Source organism: Rousettus aegyptiacus, unplaced genomic scaffold (genome assembly GCF_014176215.1).
Source record: "Rousettus aegyptiacus isolate mRouAeg1 unplaced genomic scaffold, mRouAeg1.p scaffold_m13_p_13, whole genome shotgun sequence".
NCBI lineage: Eukaryota > Metazoa > Chordata > Mammalia > Chiroptera > Pteropodidae > Rousettus > Rousettus aegyptiacus.
In genome coordinates this window covers 25,857,172-25,879,584 of record NW_023416288.1, presented here as the reverse complement: position 1 = coordinate 25,879,584, position 22,413 = coordinate 25,857,172, and the positions used below count along the sequence as shown (strand labels likewise).

At 33.9% G+C, this 22,413-nt stretch overlaps 1 protein-coding gene across 4 annotated transcripts in view; it reads left to right on the top strand.

Moving 5' to 3' along the window:
• The window catches only part of DGKB (diacylglycerol kinase beta), a 583,166-nt gene that overhangs the window by 541,423 nt on the left and 19,330 nt on the right, over positions 1-22,413 (top strand). For all 4 annotated transcript variants that reach the window (XM_036230387.1, XM_036230386.1, XM_036230388.1 and 1 more), the window contains 2 exons: positions 8,042-8,162; positions 9,079-9,139. In XM_036230387.1, coding sequence (XP_036086280.1) covers positions 8,042-8,162; positions 9,079-9,139 — 182 coding nt within the window. The remainder of the gene's footprint in view (positions 1-8,041; positions 8,163-9,078; positions 9,140-22,413) is intronic.

Below are 22,413 nucleotides of genomic sequence, written 5' to 3'. Positions count from 1 at the left end.
ACTATAAAAGAGGTTTTGCCTTCCCCCACTCCCAAAGCAACTTTTTGAAAGGGAAGATTTAGTTTCTCAGTGTTGGAAATCTGAAAGTTTGCATTTGAACTTCTCTTGTAGTCTCAAGGGTTGTTAGGGACTAAGGTACTTTGAATGTTCCATTTCTACTTTTCATGTTACTATTAGTCATGAATGTTTCTGTATTTTCTAAAAGCAAGATAATATTGGTGCAGTTCTTTTATAAAGATAAAATGACAGGCTTTTTAAAATGTAAAGGAAAACTTTTACAGAGATCTTTTGTACTTATCTGGATCCCTCAACATGTCTCTATACAGGGGCTTATTCTTGATTTTTAAAAAAGAATTCAAGCTCTTTGGAAACTTGTCACTACATGATTAATAAGCATCGTGAGGTGAATAGATACTGACAATCTCTTATACTGTCGTAGGTTGCGAGTTCTCTCTTCTAAGTGATTTCATGTGTTGAATGGATTTCTCTGCTAACTTTGTAATTGACATGACAAAGAATATTGTATTTCTTATAAGTATTTACAAATGGAATTAATTTAAAATCCCATCCAAATAAAACTACTTATGTCAACATTGATTCAATTTAGTAATCCAAAATGTAATATAATTCTTTTTCTGTAGCCATAAAGTCATAAAATTATCTTACTGAAGAAAAAAGAAAAAAGCAAGGATATATACAAAATAGAATTCAGATGTGTACTAAGCTATACTAACTTGTTAACTGGTAGACTATTGGGTATGATGGTTCATCTGTCTCCAGTGTACTACCAGCTGAAAAAAATAAAAACCAAATTAAGCAGACTTCTTTGACTCGAATAATTTGTTCTGAAGCATTAATGATTCAAGAACCACCCTTTAAACAGTGAGGCAATGATGATATTGTTGTGTTGTTAACATTTGAGACTATAACAGTTTTTGCTTAATTCTGTTCTCATGTCCTGTTCTTCACTGGGTCCTCTGTCCTGCATTATAACAAAACTCCTTAAACAGACATACTGTTCTAACCAGAAACAGTGACATTCCTGTTGCACAGAGCCTTGAGCTCAGCAGGTTTTCAAGGGTTCTCTGTCAGGACAGATACCAGATTTAAGGATATAATCCTATATTTTAGAACCAAACAGTTCTAAAAGAAGGTTAGTGGGATTTAATTCTATTTAGTCATGCAACCTTTTTTTCTGAAGATATATTGCCAGGAGAATAAGATTTACTTCTGACCAGCAATGCTTTTATGCAAATAGCCTAAGAAAGCACAATAACCTCAAAATAAAAGAATCTCTCAATCTTTTGCTAGAAGTACATTTATATGTTACCAGGATAAGCAAGATGTAAAAACCAGATATATTGTACAGGGAGATTTTTAGTGTAAATCACTATTCTTCATCATTATGTTGTCCTTTATTTAATTTTTAGCATTAAGTTTATATGAGTTTACACCCATTACTGTTTTTTTTTAATTTTATTGTTTTTCATGGCATTTTTTTCATATTTCATTGAAACTAAAATGGGACAGTAAAACATGCCATTATATTCTTTATTATATTTTTTAAAGTAACTGATTTTCACAGTGCGTCTGGAAATCGAGTATAAAGACTATACAGTCATATGTAAAGTAATATGGCACTGCCTTTAATAAACTAGATTTTTATTTGAGTGTTTTTTCTTCCTTTTTTTTAATGTTTGGAACTGATTAATTCTTAGAATAAGGATGGGTGATCTCCCTGGTGACTTCGCTTCCTTAGCAGGCATCAGTGTTAGGGTACAGGATGCCCCTCTAGAAGTTATTCAGAATCTGCTGACATCAGCCATCATTCATGAGCACTTGCTTTGTTTAGTGATTGAGCTAATATGAGGAGACAAGTGAAGTAGCTTGCTTTATGAAGGAGAGCAGGAGAGGTATGGTGCTGTGAAAACATCTCTACACACACTAATGGCTCATTCACACAGAAAAAGAGCCACAGCCTTTAGTTTCTCCACAAAGCTTAACAAGAACAAACCGATTTAAGAATCCAGAAGCAGCAGTGTTGAGATTCACCGCTAGCTTGTGCTCATAAACTCCTTGCTTATATTTACTCTAATATACATTGTCAGTTGCAGCAATAGATTGCTGTGGGAATTCTTTAAGCTGGTTCTCTATGGGCTTTGTGAATGAAATGCTTATGATTTCTTGGGTTGTGTGTCCTGAGATGAAGATCGCTCTTCAAGTACACCATGACAAAGTGAGTTGAAGGCCCCGAACCACTTAGGTCACGATGAAGAAAGGTGCTGACAATATGCCACACTGTGATTTATGGTCTTTACTTTTTTTTGGATTCATTTGGGAAAGTTCAGAATTTTAGAATGAAAGTACAGTTACAGTCAGCTCTAGCTAGTTGTTTTCAGAAACCATATGGCTTTAAAAGAGATGATCAAATTCATTCTTTAAAAGTCATTTTTAAAAGCAGACATGTGATTCCATTATATATATATATATGTATATATATGTGTGTGTATATATATGTGTGTGTGTGTATATAGATATATATATAGTTTCTTTATATGTACCTTAACCCCTCATATTTTTTTTTTATTTCAACAGGAAATGAGATATTTCACACTGCTAGATTTTCCAAATAAAGCTAGTTAATTCATTTACATACCCATCTTTTTAGTCTTTACATTTTAACCATTTTGGATGGAAATCATTTTACAAAGTATTTTGCATTTCTTAGCTTTCTTATAGAAATTCTTCAGAGTATAATTCATAATGACCTCAGTAGTCATTTTTACACTGTATTTTAATTTGGCGGGAACATCCGAAACCATTTAGTGGTAGGATTATTGGTGTTACCATATCATGGAGTTATATATGTATTTCTTTGTAATGTTTTTTTTTTCTCTTTCATCACTGGTAATATTTAATTGGTTAGTTCCTACTGTTGTCTGTATATACAGATGGAATTTGAAGTGGAGCATACCTAGTTGGAAAATCAGATTTGTGTGAAGACTTGGACAAGTAATATAGTCTTGTCATCAATAAAATGAGGAAAATAATATGAGCCTCAAATGATTGTTATGAATCTTAAATGGAAAAATGCCTGTAAGTTCCTGAATAGAGAGCTGCCTACAGAAGGCATACTGTACATATATTTTTTTTGTCTTGATAGACCTCTAATCACATAGTATGTTCCCTAAGGTGCTAAAAGTCTGCTTTAATGTTTACAATCTTATACTGTGAAACACAGAGTCCATATTAACAAATTTTTGCTTTAGTTCTCTCCACTCCGTTCCTAATTTGCATATTCTAATTTATGGAGGTCTGGGAAAATAGCTATTTATACTTGTGAAAAATTATCTAAATTAAGAATCAATGAACAATAGGCAGATATGTTAAGGAAGAAATCTCAAAGCATTCACTTTGGTGGATGAACTTCATATATACCTTGGTTTTTTAAAAGTTTATTCTGGATCCTCAGGCATGTTTCCAAGAGTTGCTAGATAAATGAAGCATCACGGGTATAGACATATGATCTACCCACACTCAGAAGGTACATCTCCATAGCTAGCTTATTCTCACCCCAGCCAAATAAGAACTTACTAGATGGTGATAGAATTAGCAATTTATAGTGATTCGATTACGGAATGTCCCTGCTGAGTCAATGAGGGTACCCCAGGACATGGCCTCCCACAGTGTTGCACCATGTTGCTGGACACCAGGCAAAAGGAAAATGCCCTGCCCCCCCCCCTCCTCTCGCTTCAATACACACTGTATTCTATGAAATGCTGAAATGCTACAACCCACATTCAGTCTGTGTTTGCAATGCATCCTCTTCTGTTCCCTCACATATGGCAGTCTGAAACAATTACATAATGAGACATATTATCATGGCATAACTGTCAAAAATGATGAAACTAAGCTATGAATAAATATTACCCACTTATTAGCTATGCTGCTCCTGTACTCTTGAATCTGTACTTCACCCCTAACTTTCGATTTTATCTTTGCACCCCCTGATTACCTGTGCAACAAAGTAATGCAGTACTACCAACATTCAGGAAAAGACTTACAACGTCAAAGACAAAGTAAAGTACAGTTTCTTACCATTTTTGTGCTATAGTCCTTTTTCAAAGTTTGGCGAAATTTACAGGTGCCTCTCAGAGCCATGGTTTAAAATTCATAAAGAATATATACAGGCTAACAGTGGACACCAATGATATTAAAATATTGTTAAAATTTTGATTTAATAATATGTGTGCTTCTTTATTAATAAATTAACTTTAAAGATCTAACAGAGGATCCATAAGTATTAAGATTTAAAAATAATTAGTATAAATAACATTTTTATACATTGCAACAACTATAATGTGATAAGGAAATATCTGTGATATCTGTCAATGACAAAGTCGGTCCCAGGCATTTCTACTACAACTTTGGTTTCTCACCTAAATTTATACTTGAAAGAAGTTTTTAATTTCAATTACATGTTAGTGAAAATGAAATTGTATTTTTCAGCATTCAGAGTCACTGACCCAGTGTTGAGAATTTTTCTCTAATATGACCCAATTTAGGTTATTTTATTATGTTTTTTCCTTCCGAAGCACCTCTTCTAGACTTTTAATTTTAAATATGAAAATACCAAATTTGGCAGATTCTCTTGCTTTTTTTTTTTACCCCCATGGGGCCATTGGGAAAGACAATTTAACTCTTTCAGAAATGGACTCTTTTCCCCCTAAGCAAAAGCAATCTCCTCCTTGGGATAGACAAAGACTTCCGAAAATCAGGATGTCAGGATTTCTCAATACTTGGCAGGTACCTCACAGGTCTAACTCTTACCTGAATCTCCAGGTCTGGATACAACTTCTGTCATCCTATCTCTGACGTTACTTCTTTTTCTCACACTCAAGAAAGGCAACCAGGATGTAATGACTCAGCATACTGTTGAACAATAAGCTGCTCTAGTGTCCTTTGTTAATAAAGCTATTTTGAAACCTGGGTATTTTATGATTAATAACAAATTCATTCTGTGAAACCTCAGAGTGCATGAGAGCGATGAGACTACCTGCTCGAGAACAGCTGTTCTACACAGAAGGACGCAGACTGAGGAATGAGTGCACAGACATTATGTCTTTTAGGCCACTGTGATGCCATTTAACAGTTATCGTGGCAGTACTAAAGTGAAAACCTCAGTGGCCTGAAAGAGTTAATGTGTTTCTTAAGCAATGTTTGGCAGTTTTTTCCAAAAAGTCCGGATAGTTTTTTCCAAAAAGTCCGGATAGTTTTAGGCCTTGTAGGGCATATGGTCTCTGTCGCAACTACTCTGCTCTGCTATTATAGTGTGAAAAGTAGACATTGACAAAACTTAAACAAATGAGGATGGCTATCTTCAAATAAAACCTTATTTATGAACACTGGAATTTGAATTTTATATAATCTTGAGATGTCACAATATATTAATTTTTATTTTTGTTCCCACTTTATAAACATGTGAAAAACAGTTTTAACTCACAAGCCATACTAAAAAGTGGGACAGATTTGGTCCATGGGCTATATAGTTTGCTACTCTTAATGATGCAATCAATAGCCAGGCAGCAAACCAATTAAGTAAGTTCGTCTGGTTGGTTTTGACATCCCAAGGGGGTCTGCACTTAAATTTTAGCTAGAATGTAAGGTGAGAAAGTCTTTGATATTTTTAGGTGATACCACATATAGAACCAGAGTTCAAAGTTACCTAGATAGAAACTATCTTTGTCTGAAATCAATCAGGACCTTGATCTTAAAGACAATATGCATGAGGCATCAGTTGAACACAGACATTACAAACCGTTGTATAAAAAAAAAATGTGGAAGTGTTATAGAAGCAAAAACGTGCAACCCAAATTTAGACTTCCTTTTCTTTTCTTTTTTTTTTTGAACACCTAATTAGAAGTTGGTATGGATTTATTTAACCTTTACCAGAGTTAGTACATTTTTCACTCTTTCTATACAGTTCTTTGCGTCAGCAAGAACATAAAAATTTGAAAGCCTAGGTATTCTAAATCCATAAGAAATATCTTTATTACTGATTATTAATAGTAGAATTGAGATCCAGGGCATTTTTTTTTTTTTTTGGCTGGGAGAAAAAGAAAGACAAATGAAAAGAAAAAAATTAGGAGGATGGTAGACAGTAGCAATATGGTATGGGTGTAGACGATCCGTGTGATTCATGGAAAAGTTAGGCCTCACAAATTAACTCTGTTGTGAAAAAGTGTTTCTTTCTTTCTTTTTTTTTTTTTTTGTAGAATAGTTCCTATCAACCAGATCATTACAGAAATTAGCATAAAATTTTATCTATTTAAGAATCAGGCAGTGCAAATATATAATACTAAATATGAACTTCAATCTTGTTGTCGTTGTTGTTGTTTTATAAATATCACCAGACACACATTTGAGGTTTTAGTGCTTACCACAGTGTAGTTTTCTGGTTGACGTACATCTAAGAAATGAGTATATTAACACCCAGGCTATAAAGCCAAGCAAATTTTAGTGCCGGCTACAGCTGAAAGAATATGTTTCCATTCCTTGTCCATCTGTTCTTGGCAACATAAATTTAAACTAGAAACACAGAATAAGTTTCATGAGAAATAAGTCTAAATAGGGTTTAGAACAGCAAGGTGAATGCTTTAAGTTATTATGACTTGTTAACATTTGATTTTGTAACTAGAAGGTTGTGCTTACTTAGAGAAATCTCATGTGACAGGTATAGCTTAAAGTTTAAAAATAATAGTTTTTATCAGCTCACTTAAAAAATACAGTGGCTTGGTCACACTTTCTATTAAAAGACTTTCTAAGGGCTTATATTAAATTTGCCAGTTATCATGAGCCTAACAAACTAGGGGATTTCAAAGTACTATTTGCCGTACACTTGAACTATCCTAAAAATGTTACATCTACATCTCTGAACTCCAGGCTAAAATGGATTTATTAGTGATGAATGAAGGTTTTCTGTACAAGATGGAGTCCATACAAAACACATTTGCTTGTTTATCTTCAAGTAGAACCTCAGCTATGACCAACTCTTATCTGATCACTCTGTTTAATCATTATACCTTCCCACTCTATGTCAAAACCTCCAGCTTCTTATGCTACTAAAACAATATTAAACTACTAATTTAAACTTGAAAATTCATAAGAATGTCAAAATAGAAAAAGCATATATTTTCACCTAGAATTTTGCCTCCAAATCAGCTTCTTGATATATTATTAGGAATAATAATATTTGTCTTAATATGGTTTTTAGGTGGAGCAAATGAGATGATATATAGGAAGTGATTAGTCCAGTGACAAGTACTTAATAAACACTTAACAAGCAATGCCTATTACTGTTATCTTCATTCTGTTAAAAAAAAAAAAATGACTGCACGTGGTAATTATCTCGTCTACTCCAAATAGTATTTTGGTAGCATATTGCTTATCAGAAAAGCATTTCAAGAAGTTAAGATTGTTTCTTGAACTTCTGCACAGTTACTCTGGACAAGTCATTCAGTATTTAAGAGAATCAATCTTATCTTTGAAAAGAGAAACTTTAATTCTATGATCTCTTAGGTCTTTTGTTCAAGTAATTTAACAAAATTATGTTTGACAGCATATCCTCATACTTTATTTATAGTGCTGAAATATCTATTTGCTGCCAAATGTCTGATGTGGGATGTATAAATGTTCCATATATACATGTGGAATAACATTAAGTTTGTTGATGTTAAAACTACTGGTATATTTTTTGGCATTATTTGGCTCAGAATCCATTCTTCCCATTTTGTTTTAGAATAAGCTAACAGCAAATCTTTTCCCACAGCACCTCCAGGTTTAGTTAAACTGAGAGTTTTATAAGTAGGCCATCTTTTCATTACTTTCACTATCCAAGACAGAGAAGCTTTCTTTGTGAAGGTAGCTTTCATTTCTCATCTCTATAGTATCTAATGGTATTAAATTGTACACATATGCATTTGTACTGTAACTTACAATGCTTCTGTTTTTTTTTTTAATTTGTTTTTGGTTTTGTATTCAGATCTAAGCGATCAGCTACTGGAGGTCGTTGGCTTGGAAGGAGCCATGGAGATGGGGCAAATATACACAGGACTGAAAAGCGCTGGAAGGCGGCTGGCTCAATGCTCCTCTGTAGTAGTCAGGTAATTCTTTCTCTATAACTGAGAAAGGGGGTTGACATAGCATAACTATAAACTAATTGAAAGTATTCAGAGCTCTGATAACCACATTTATTTTATTTGTGTCTCAAATTATCAATGATTAATACTGATATATTTCAAAATGATGAAAATTAGCATATTTTACAAAGTTTTTGGTTAGCTATTACTTAGGTTCGTCGGAATTATATTATCTCTTATTGAAACCATGGATACAATTCTAACATACATATTTCATCCCCTCTAATGTAGTTCACACTCAATTTACTGAAGCATTGAAATATATCTACTAGGAAAATTACCTAAAAAAAAAAACACTATCAAGGCATTATTAACTTAAATTCTTTCATTGACTAAGTGTACCAGTGTTTCTGTAAAAGCAAATAAAAATTATTATGAATTAAGATTTTGGATATCTATTAAATTTGAACCTAATCAAGAAACATTTTTTTTTACAAAATTTTACCTGTAGAAAAACAGGTGTATTTTGACTTTAAGATGAAAGCATAGATTATTACTTGAAAGTATTGATAACTGGAAAGTCTAAGGCAGCAAGCATCTTTTTTTCCTGGGTTACGATGTAGGTTTGTATGAAAACAAGGAGCCTCTTTTGGCTGTAGGAATTCTGATTTTGTCATTAAACATAAACCCTACATTTTTAGCATTAGAATTTTTGTTTATATCACCACATTTCCCAGGAAGCTCTTAACATTCTGTGACCAAGAAACCTTTCAGAGTATTCACTAATAATCAAGAGTTGAAGTCCCATTCAGAAGAGATAACTTTAGAGCCCAGCTATTACCATATTTGCATTCCCTGGTCTCATCATCCAATAGTTTACTTATAACCTGTTATGTAAAATATTTCAGTGTTACACTTAAAGTGAAATATTTACTTCCAGGACTAGCAAGTCTCTGCCAATGCAGATTGATGGTGAACCATGGATGCAGACCCCATGCACAGTGAGTTGAAATGCTATGTCACTTTCATTTTTGCTTTCCAAATGCCATATACTCATAATCAACTAATCACATACTCTTATCACTAAATGATCATAATATCTAAGCTTTGGCCTATCACTATGTACCTTTTTGTTTGTTTGTTTTTTCCCCTTATTTATGTGGCAGAAAGATTTGCATTCAGGATTTGGGCATTACATGCCCTTGACAATGATTTAGCTTTAGAATCTTTGTGTATAACTTTTAAATAAAATAAATCAGTTATAAACTCTGGAACTAAACAAAATTGATAAAGTTCCTCTTAACCTTTCTTATACTTTTTCAGAACACCTTATGAGAAAATTGTTCATGGAACCTTCAGACCTATGTCTCCCTGAATTTATTACCCATCTGTTTTTTTTGCCTCCATTTGGGGATTTGAAGGCTTCCTTCTCTATAGAAACCTCCCTCCCCCATAGCTGTTCTCTCCATAAGAAATATTATTTAAGTCAGATATTTATACCTCCAAACTTTCTACATTGCTCTTGACACCAAGAATAGAAACATAATCCATAATATAGCTCATGATCAATAATAGAACATTGAAATAATAGAACAGGGAATAGTCTATGATCAATAACATAACTGTTTTACGTTCTGTTAAGAGGAGATCAAATAAATAGATAAATAAATAAATCATATAAGAAATATGACTTTGTATTTTAAGAGTCATGAAAAAATAAGGCGAAACAAGAGGAACTGGGTGGAGTATGGAGGATACTACTTAGATAAGTGGATCTAGGAGGCCTCTTTGAAAAAGGTCAAAGGCTCAGTGTGTTAATGAAACAGTAAGGAGGATAGTGTAACTGAAGTTTTTAGGGTGAGGGGAAAGTGGTAAGAGATGAAGTAGAAAAGATGGACAAGGTTCAGATCATTTATTTAAAATGATTCTAAGTGTAATAGCAAGCTATTGAAGATTTTAAGTAGCATCTGATTTACATGTTTAAAGTTCACTTTGGCTAGTTTGAGTGAGAATGGATTACATAGACTAGCAGATGGTAGACAGGGTCTATCGGAGTAGTATGGGTTTAGACTGATAGTGTCAGGGAAGTGGATGGATTTGAACTACATTCTGGACCTGAAACAAGGAATTTGCTAATGAGTTTTCCTGAGGTGGGAGGTAGAAGATGAATCGATGTTAGGTCTTATTTACGAATAATGGTGCCATTTACTATGCAGTTAAGATTGGGCAGAAAACTTGTTAGGGAGTGACAGGAGCGGCCTTAATTTAGATTAATACAAGCATTGTGCTAAGTGCAGTATTACATGTATTTTTTTTTAATTGAAGAATAATTGACACACCACATATGGATATTTATTAAATATTTACATGAACTCTAAATAATAGTTATCACCATTTTTCAAATGGAGAAAACTGAGGCTTTGGAATGTTAAATAACTTACTCAAGGTCAGATATGTAGCAGATATGGATCTCAAACCTGGGACTCTTTGGTTAAAGCCCATTCTTTTAACCACTGGTTTAAACTAGATTTCAAACATCATAGCTTAGCATATTAGAAGGAAGTTTTAATTGTACCTTTCCAGCGGTTTAACGCTGAAGCTATTGGCTCAGTCTTGTAGACAGCACATACATATGACTTTTGGTTTATACCTGGTAGATTCCTTTTAGCTACTTGAACCCTAGGTTTGTGAAATCAATTAATTCTGTAATAATGACGTAAAATAAACTGGACTAAAAATTACTCTAGATTGGCTACTTCTTATGCCTTTTGCTATCACCGTATGTACTTCCAAATATCCTTTAAAATTTTCCTGTTCCTCTTTTTGCCCGCATATATATACTTACAACTTGTCTGTTATTTTTCACTCTCCTAATGACACCTCTAAATTCACATTTATACTTGTAGACAAGTTAAATGTACTGTCGTTGTTGCAGGTGGTGGTGGTGGTGGTGTGCTGATGGCAATGGCGATGATGTGGTTGTGGTGATGGTTAAGATTGTGGTGGTGGGGATAATAGTGGTCATGATCGTGATGGTGAAATAGTGGTTAATTTGAGGTTATGATGATGATGGTAGTTGTGATGATGACAGTGTTGATGGCAATGACAGTGGCCATGATGAACTCGTGGCGGTGCTATCAGTGATGATGATAATCGTAGTTGCAGTGCTGGTGGTGATGTTTGTGATGATAATGCTGGTGGTAGTAGCACTATTCTTGTTTTTCATAAAATGTCATTTTTGGTCAGCCTGGGTCACAAGAAAATAAACGAAAGACAGTGAAACCAAACACCTTTCATTAGTATTGTGTAGTCGTTTGCATTTTTCTCAGGAAGAAGATGAATTTAATTTCTGTGCCATGTTTTAAATCAAGATGGATTAATGGCAATAATAATATCTAAAATTTATTAAGCTTTTAGCTTGTGCCATGTACATTTTGAGACACTTGATCTGTATTGACACATTTAATTCTCACAGAAACCTTATGATTAGCTTCATTTTATGACTAAAGTAACTGAGACAGACAAAGGTTAAATAGTTTGCCTGATTCCACACAGATAATAAGTGGCAGAGTAGAAATTTAAATGCCGGTGACCCGGCTTCACTGTCTGCACCCTGCGTGGATACTTCCCACTGTGAATCTCATCCTATAAAGACCCCAGACCATCCCTGTGTCCCCATTGGAGTGCGACCTTCGGTAAATCACTTATTACCTTTCTCCAGCATATAAAATCTATGTCTATTAAAATCTAATTAGTGTTTTAGAATAATTTTGGCTCATTTCACACAAGGACTTATAACAATACATTTGTTGTTTTCTTTTAATTAGTAATTGGACATTTATTTTACCTATTAATGATCATGATATATACATTTGTTAAATTAATAATACATTTTATGTAACATACTTCATTTTCTCTCTTTCTGACTGTTCTTATTCATTTAAAACATTTATCGCTGTCTAAAGTGGGCCAAGAACTGTACTAGACTATCACTCATTATTGTTTTTCACATTCTGGCATATCTTACTTTTCCTAGAACCACATGGAGTTCTGAACTTTAAATTTCACTTCGACTGAGAGAATGTTTAGTATTCATAGCATTGGTATGATTTAACTAAAAAGTGTTCTTTGCTTCAATCGAATAGGAAATTTGTTTTTCTTACAGAACATAAGAATTGGTAGAATGTTAAAATTCTTTGCCAAATTTAAATATCTATAAGCTGATCTTCAATTTATGCGGGAATCGCCCTAGATATAATTTTAGAGCACAGCAGAAGTTCTGTTTTCCTTTAAGTGGAATATATAAAATAGAAATGCAGGTGATAAATGGGTCTCAATTCTTACAACAATTAATATTTACTTTTTTTTAATCAAAATTTTGGAAGTGAATGGCAGTGATGTTTTACACAACCATGTGAATGTACTTAATGCCATTGAACTATATAATTAAAAATAAATAAAATGGTAAACCTTGTTACATATGTTTTACCACAATACAAAAAAAAAACAAATTTCACCAATCCTGGGTTCCAATATAAAGAAAAACAAAAATCAAAGAGCTTAAAATTTATTCTTCAAATATATATTTTGTAATTATTTTTATGACCTTTTAATAACCTTGTACTAAAGTACTCAACAGAAATTTGTTAGGTACTCCTGTGTTTACAGTTTTGTAATAGCCACTGTGTTATCAGAGAATCCTTTATATAACTACTAGCCATCTTAATAAATATATCAAACTAAAGAGACAGTTAATTCTAGAAGACTTATATTGAAATAATTCACAAAGAACCTTTCTTTAGGACAGAATCCAGAGTCTATTTTTCCCTCTCTATCTACTTCCTTCCAGTCCTTCTTCCTGAGCATGTCAAACATACTGACTCTGACGTGAATATGTTCCTATTATGGGGAGAAAAAAAAAAAAAACAACATTGGGAGGATAGTAGGGGAAACAGTAAGATATTCAAGATCATAGACTAGGTCAGATTTTATTTTGTCTCTGCATGTGCAGCTCTCCTACCCCTGGTTATTGCAAGCGATGGGAGGCCAGTAGAGTTGTGTCAAGTGAGGAATGACCATACTAAACTTCAAAATCAGTGTAACCAAATGAACTCATCTGCCTCCCTCCATCTCCTCCCCACCCACCAAATACTGACCTCTTGTTACATTCCCAAACTCCTGCTCCTCCCTTTACAGTACTGAGTTAGTTACCATTATGCACCCAGTGTTTCCCAAGCTAGAAATCTGAGTCCTCCTATACTTCTGCATATCCTCAAATTCAGTTACCATGCCAACCTAATGATATGACATATTTCTGAAATCTTTTCTTTCCATTCCTACTATCACTGTCCTAGATTCGGCCATTTATTTCTCTGATTCTCAGCAATTACATCAATCTTTCCTAACCTCCATTTTTTTCCTATTTAAATCTATTCTTCAGTTTTCAACTACAATGATCAGTATAAAATATCACCATTACACTCTTGTACTTAAAAATCATTTAATTCCTTTCTATCTGTTCAAATATGGTTTGAGTTAGGTTTTCTGTTTCACCAGTATCATCTCTTCTCTTTCATCTCTTCCTGCGCTTCCCTCTTATTATTTTCTTTAGCTGAGTAACAAAATTCATCTTTTCAGATTTATTTCATGCTGCCCCTCCTCCATAAAGCCTTTCCTGAATGCCACCATTCCTTATACTCTTCCAGCCCATGCCTGACTTTAACTAGTCCAAAAGTTCAGCTTTGGTGTCTTATAGCTTTATCTAACTATATTACCTTGAAATTATAGCTTATTAGGGTCCAACATGGTAATATAGGAAACCTCTGAACTTACCTCCTCCATAGACACACAGAATATACACCTACATATAAAGCATTTTCTCCTGAAGAACCACTGAAGGCCGATTGAACAGCTTCTACAAAACAAGTGAGAGAGGGGCCATATAGAGAAGGGGGGAGAAATGGTAACCAAGGGAGCATTACTCTGAAGAGGCAACCTACAGTAGAGAGGGTATCACTGATAGTACAGTGACAGAACCACAATTTAAAGGTGACCTAGATTATACACACAAAAAAAAATCTGTTTACTAACCACAAGGCATCTTCCAAACAAGCAAGAAAGTGCAGGAACTCTCCAGGATCAGAAGTGCTAGCTAACACCATTAAATTTCCCTTTCCATCTACATAGTGCAGGTGAGAATTCAATCCAGGAACTCTAGCCAACCTGCAAGGCTACCACAGCAAGGCCGGGAATACCTCATCTCCCACCTGCTCCAGACACAGCGAGCCAATCTGCCAGGATATCCCTCCAAAGCTACATAGGTCCACTTCAGCTCTGGCCAGCTGCCAAAGCCACCAGCACACATATCTATACAGAGTATACTCCAACACAAGGCCACCACTTCAAAACTGGAGAGGGAGTTGTTTCATCTAATTCATACAAACACAGAAAGTTAAATAAAATTTGGAGATAAAAAATATGTTCCAAATGAAAGAAAAAGAAAAGGAAACCTAGTGAAGCAGAGATAAATAATTTGCCTGATGAAGAATTCAAAGTGATGGTCATAAGTAGCTCACCAAACTTGGAAGAAGACTAGAGAACGTAGAACTTTAACAAAGACATAGAACATATCAAAAAATATTTAATCAGAGCTAAAACATACAATAGCTAAAATGGAAACTACATTAGAGGGAATCAATAACAGATTAGATAATACAGAACAGATTAGTGACCTGGAAGAAAGAATAGTGTAAATCACCCAATCAGAACAGTAAAAAGTAAAAATAAGGAAAGAAAGAAACAAACAAAAATAGTTTAAGGCATCTTTGGAACAACGTAAAGTGTACTAACATTTGCATTATATGGGTCCCAGGAGAAGAAAGAGAAAAAAGCAGAAAACTTATTTGAAGAAATAGTGACTGAAAACTTTTCTAACCTGGGAGTTGAAACAGATATCCAGGTTCATGAAGCACAGAGAGCCTTGAACAAGGTGAACCCAAAGAGAGCCACACCAAGATATATTATAATTAAAATGGCAAAGATTGAAAGTAAAGAGAATCTTGAAGGCTTTAAGAGGAAATTACCTAATCACGTACAAGGCTACCTCATAAAGTGGTAGTATATTTCTCAGCGGAAACTTTGTAGGCCGGAAGGGAGTGGCAGGATATATTTAAAGTGCCAAAAGGAAAAAAAACCTACAACCTAGAATATGCTACCCAGGAAAGTTAATCAGAGTTGAAGGAAAGATAGTTTTCCAGAGAAGCAAAAAGTAGAAGAGCTTATCACCACTAAACCATATTTGAAAGAAATTTTAAAGGGTCTTCTTTAAGCCAAAAAGAAAAAGCCATAAATAACCATAAATAAGAAAACACGTGAAAGAAAAAATATATCACTGATAAAGGCAAATATATAGTAAAGACAATGGATCAGCCACTTGAAAAGCTAGTACGAGGGTTAAAAGACAAAAGTAGCAAAATCAAGTACAACTACAAAAAGTAATTAGGGGGTAAACAAAACAAAAAGGTCTAAAATATGACATCAAAAACATAAGTTGTGGAGGCGGAAGTAAAAATGAAGCACTTTTAGAATGCCTTTGAACTTAAATACCTACCAACTTAAAATAAATTGCTATACATATATATGTGTATATATGTATATGTATACACACATAGGTCATTATATGTGAACTTCATGGTAACTACAAACCAAAAATCTAGAAAGATACTCAAGAAATAAAGAGAAATGAACCCAAACATACACTAAAGAAAAACAGCAAACTACAAGAGACCAAGAGAGGAAGGGAACAGAGAGCTACAAAAAAAACAAAACACAATTAATAAAATGGCAGTAAGTACATATCTATCTATAAGTACTTTAAATATAAATGGACCAAATGCTTTAATCAAAAGACATAGAGTTGTTGAATGGATAAAAAAAATAAGGCCCATCCGTATGCTGCCTATAAGAGACTCACTTAAGATCAAAAGCCTCAGACAGACTAAAAGTGAAGAAATGAAAAAATATATTCTGTGCAAAGAGAAATGAAAAAAAAAGCAATCTACAGATTCAACCATAATTTTTATCAAAATACCAATGGCATTTTTCACAGAATTAGGACAAATATAATAAACAAATAATCCTAAAATTTATATGGAATCATAAAAGACCCCAAATAGGCAAAGCAGTCTTAAGAAGATCAAAGTTGGAGGCATCGTGCTCCTTGCTTTCAAACTATACTAGAAAGCTGTAGTAATGAAAATAGTACAGTACAGGCACAAAAATGGTCACATCAATCAATGGAACAAAATAGTGCAGAAATAAACTCACACTTATATCACGAATTAAACTATGATATAGGAGTCAAAAATATACAGTGGTAAAGTGATAGTCTCTTCAAGAAATGGTGCTAATAAAGCTAGACAGATACATGCAAAAAAGAACATGAAACTAGACCACTTTATCACATCGTATACAAAAATAAGCTCAAAATAAAGACTTAAATGTAAGACCTGAAACTGTAAAACTCCTGGAAGAAAACATAGGCAGTAAACTCTGACATTGATCTTAGCAATATTTTTTTGTATTTCTCTCCTCAGGCAAGGGCAACAAAAGCAAAAGTAAATAAATTTACTATATCAAACTAAAAAGGTTTTGCACAGTGAAAGAAACCATCAAAAAAAAAAAAAAAACAGAAGTACACCCCACTGAATGAGAAAAGATATTTGCAAATGAAATATCCAATAAGGATTTAATATCCAAAATATATAAAGAGCTCACAACACTTTACATAAAATAGAAGTCTGATTTTAAAATGGGAAGAGGACCTGAATAAACATTTCTACAAAGAAGACATACAGATGACCAACAGACATATGAAGAAGTTTCAACATCACTATTCACCTGGGAAATATAAACAAAAAGCACAAAGATGTATCACCACACACCTGTCAGAATGGCTGTTATCAAAGTCAACAAATAGTTTTCAAAGATGTGGAAAAAAGGAATCTTTGTGTGCTGTTGGTGAGATTGTAAATTGGTGCAGCCACTATGGAAAATATATAGAGATTTCTCAAAAAACTAAAACTAGAATTTTATACAACTCAATAATTCTAAGTATTTATATAAAGAAAACAAAAACACTAATTTGAAAAATGTATGCACTCCTATGTCCATTGCAGCATCATTTACAAAAGCCAATATATGAAAGCAAACTAGATGGTCATTGATAGATGAATGGATAAATAAGATGTGGGGTGTGTGTGTGTGTGTGTGTGTGTGTGTGTGTGTGTGTGTATAAATGGAATATTGCTCAGCAACATAATGAAATCTTGCATTTATAAAAATATGATCTATAGATCTAGACAGTATTATGCTAAGTGAAATAAATCAGAGAAAAATTTCACTTATATGAAGAACCTAAAAACAAAACAAATGAACAAACAAAACAAAACAGACTCATAGATATAGAGAACAAGTTAATAGTTGCCAGAGGGGCTGGGGTGGGTGGATAGGTGAAAAAGGTAAAGAGGAATAAGAGGTACAAACTTCCTGTTATAATATAAATAAGTCACAGGATGTAATGTACAGCACAGGGAATATAATCAATGATATTATAATAACTTTGTACAGTGACAGGTAGTTACTAGACTTATCATGGTGATTACATCACCAGGTATATAAATGTTAAATTACTATATTGTATACCTGAAACTAATATGATATTTTATGTCAACTGTACATTAATAAAAACAAATTTAAAAGAGAAATTATGAACTTATCTGTCACTTCTTGGTAAACATAAACCTGTTGAGGTTAGGCACCATGACTTTGATTGTCTTTGTATCCCCAGAACTACACTACACACATCATTAGGCTGCCGATACCAAATGCATTTTGAATTTGTGAGATTCTCAAATGTTTTTTTGTGGTAGTATAACAATTTTAAGAAGTGCTTTCTACTAATTCTTCTTTTACTGAACATAATGTAGATTGGCTAGCAATTCATTCACATATTTTTTATATGTAAATACATGTAAAAGTTATTTCAAGTTATCTTTATTCATTACATTCTCAAGCAAGGAATTTGAATGTACCAAGAAGAAATACTTTCTCAACCTTAAAAGATTTAATCCTGATGTGGTAGGATTAAACTTCTTTGAGCCACTTTTTTCTGCATTATCAGTTATGTGTTCATTTTACATATTACATAGTCTGCATTCTATTAATACTTTGAAGTATTCATAGTCATATGTTAGTTATTATTTGTGATACTCTTATGAAAAGTAATGCCAAAGAGGTTGTAATGCAGTATAATTCTGGGTGCTTCATTTTATATTAAGATAGACAGAATTCCTGAAGCCTTCTTTTATGTAGTAGAGAATTGCAAGTAATGAATAGATCATAAGATTAATGGTGAAATGACTACAGGTAAAGCACAAAGGCTCATCAAAGTTATAGCTGAAGTCAAGACAATTTCTGGAAAGCATTTACATATGTTTTGCCTTTTTTATACCTTCCTTGGTATAATACCTGTCAGTACCCTGAAACTACTTGCCCAGTCATAGCTTCCAATGTCAGATACCTGTAACGTGCTGCTCAGGCCTGACTTGGTACTGAGCCAGTCCTTGTCAAGCCTGGTTTTCCTGCTGCCTTTAGTTTGACCCCTTGTGTTCCTGGGGCAGACATTTTGTCATGTCATCCCTAAGAGCAGCTCCCTCCTGCTGTACCCATTTCCACTGTGTAGGCCAATCTATAAGACATTATTTTCTGACTTGGATGCTAGTTTCCTTCCTTGTCACTAGTTTCTACTTGACTCAGACACGAGCTAATTGCCTAGCCTCTGCTTGTACCCTCTTTTAGTAAGACTGGATCTTTTCCCCATTGTCCTAAGACACTGCCGTTATCTGGAGTTAATCTTCATTTTGACACTTGTTTTAGCAAAGAAAATATTTCCATCACAACTTTAAAATGCAAACTCTTTAAAAAAAGGAACAGCATTCTGGGGCCTATTAAATTTTTATCTGTGTATTTGTTGTTGTATTTAAATAATCATAATTTTGAAATGTTAGTTAATCTTGAATCATTTACTAAATACGAATTAATCTCAGGCCGTTAAGATAGAAAATGAAAAATTTTATAAATTTAAACTTCCAGTTCCAGGAATTTAGTTATCTAAATGAAGGCCAATTGAATTTTCAAGACACTTGTGTATCCTGGAGATATTTGGAGGAAACCATGGTAACAATGCCTAATATTTACTGAGTGTTTAGCATGTAGCAGTTTCTATTCTGTGTATTCATATCTATTATTCATTTAATCCTCACAACAATCCTAAGAGGTTGGTAAAGTTATTATAATCCCATATCATCAATTAAAAAATAAATAAATAAATAAATAAAAATTGAAGCCAGGTAAGTCAAGCAACTTGCCCAAAGCCATGCATTAAGAGGTAGAGCAAGAGGCTGAAAGCCTTTTTTCTTAATTATGATGCTTTGCTACCTCACTCAGTTTTTCCTCGGGGCCTTAATGTATCTCTAATATTATCGATCAAGTACAGCTCTATTATTTATAACAAAATTTAATTATTTTTCAACTTATTTATATCTTTTCTCTTTAATGCGTTGTTTTTTGCATGCCAGGTTAGCCTCAGCCATCCATCACATTACTGCCAGAATTACTACTGAACGACATAACTATGACCGACCATCCAATCCCTCACCTCAAAATTCAATGCCTCCTCGTCTCACACAGAATAAAGCTTAGAATTCCTGTCATGGCATGAAATTATTTTCCCCAGGCTCACGTCAGCCTGTACCTAAAATTCTCATCCCCTATTTTGAGGTTTAGAAAAAGACTCATTCCTCTGGCCTCCAAACAGGATAACCAACAAACATATAGTTTCTTCCAGCAATTCTCTAGAACCCACGGATTGCATTTCTTTCATCGAATCTTACATTAGTTTGTTATTTTGATATGCTTATTTTTCCCCTTTTACTCAAATTGCCTGCATTAATTATCATATTCTGTTGGGATATATGTATTTTTACAAGTTACTTCAAAATCTTTCTGAAAGGCGAGGGGATATAAATATATGTACACTAAAAATAAAATAAAATCCCTCCAATGCCAAGCTTAGCAGCAATTTCCTCATGAAGACTTTTTAACTCCCTGTCTGTCTGAAATATTTGCCTGATCCTTTGTACTCCTGTGACTCTCTGTTGATATCTTCTTAATGGCATCCCAATGCATGGCCCTGTATTTCGGCTATGCACATTTGCACCCTTCTCTTCTGACTTAATTGTAAGCATTTTAAGATCACTTCTAAATTCCCCTTCATGACTTGCATGGTGTCTTTTACATAATGTGGTTTCTGATGAGAAACCCACAGTCATTTGAATCGTTGCTCCACAATGTATAGTGCATCATTTTTCTCAGGCTTTCAAGATTTTTTTTCTTTGTCTTTAATTTTCATTCATTTGATTTTGATGAGTCTGGGCATGGATTCCTTTGAACTTATTCTATTTTAGTTTCTCTGAGCTTCATGAATTGGTTAGCTTGTTTTTTGCCAAATTATGAAGTTTTCAGTCACTATTTCTTCAAATATTTATTTAAGCACCACACTTTTTCTCCTTTCCTTCTGTAACTCCAGTGACATGTTTTAGATACGTTGTATATTATATCATCAATCTCTGAGTTTGCTAATTTTTTCTCCTCTGTTCTTTCTGTTTTTCGTATTGTATAATACCTTCATTCATATTCGACTTCACTGACTTTTTCTTCTCCTACCTTCATTCTGTTCTTGAACCCATCCAGTCATTTTAATCTTTTATTTTGTTCATTGTACTTTTCATTTGTAACATTTCCAATTGGTTTCATCTTTAAAATTTCCTCTATTTTCTTTTAGCAAATAATCCCTATCTTTTAAAAAAAAATTAAAGAGGGTGTACCATTATTTCTTGGAGCATGATTATAGTAGCTTCAGTAAAGTCCTTGTCTGACTATTTTAACACTTTTATCATCTCAACGATTGTATCATTGGCTATTTTTCCCCTTAAGAGTTTTTGAGATTTTCCTGGATCATCATATGTGAGAAATTTTGGTTTGCATCTTGAACATATTAAATATCATGTTAACTCTGGGTGTTATTTAATTCTCATAGGGAATGTTGATGTGTTGTTCTTGTTGTTGTCGTTGTTGCTGTTATTTTAGCAAAAAATGGACCCAGTTAGGTTCAGATCAGAAATTCTGATCTGCTTCCTGTGAGTTGTAGTTCCAATGTCAGTTCAATTTTCAAAGTCTTTGCAATGTTATTCAGATTTATCCTACATGTACAAGACCCATAGACATGACTGGAACCTGAGTGGTGTGCTACCCCCAATACAGTTTTCTAAATTGTCAGTACGTTTCTCAAGGTCAAATCTCTGCATACACAGCTCAGGGGCACACTGAGGAGATCATAATCAACTTTAAGGAATAACTTTATTTTGTTCCCCTCTACTCCAGTATCTCCCTAAAGTGTTTACTTGTTGTTGTGTTCTCTCTCTCTCTCTCTTTTTTTTTTTTTTTTTGCCTCCAGGGCTCCTATATTGCCCTTCTACTAGAAATAAGGTCTTAGTTTCCCTGTTTTGCTATGTACTTCCTAATAGCATCTATCCCCAGGGCTGTCTAATAAGGAGAGAGAGAGAGAGAAAACGAATCAGGTATTCATCCACGCTTTTGGAACCATAGTTACACTAGTCAGAGAGAAGGGCTTTCCTTCATTACAGTTATAGGTGCCTGATACTTCTATGGAATTGCCAGGGGACTAGGATGGGAGAGATCGGGGCGATAAATAGGACAAGATATTTTTCTCACTCTCTCATAGACCTGTGGGGCCCTAATTTTCTACCTTTTGAAACAAAAAGACAGGGCTTTTCTTAGTGTTCTAAAACTGTACTTGGTATACGATTTCAGGTTTGGGGCTGCTTTTAAGTTCAGTCTAGGAAATGCAAGAGGGAAAATAAAAAAAATAGGAAACATCACTGGTTCAGTGGCACTTCATGCTCTAGTTTCCTTCCCTAATCTGTCTGCTATCATTTGCTTTTCAGTATCCTTGGATATCTGTTTATTGTATTCTGTGCAGCATTTATACTTGACTCCAGGGGGGAAAACGGTGTGGAATATGCTTACTTCTTTTTAACTAGAACTGAAAACACATCACTTTCCTTAGATTTGATTGTACATGGCTACTTGAGGTCTGTCTGAATTGTCCCCATTAGGGTGGCATATTATTAACCAG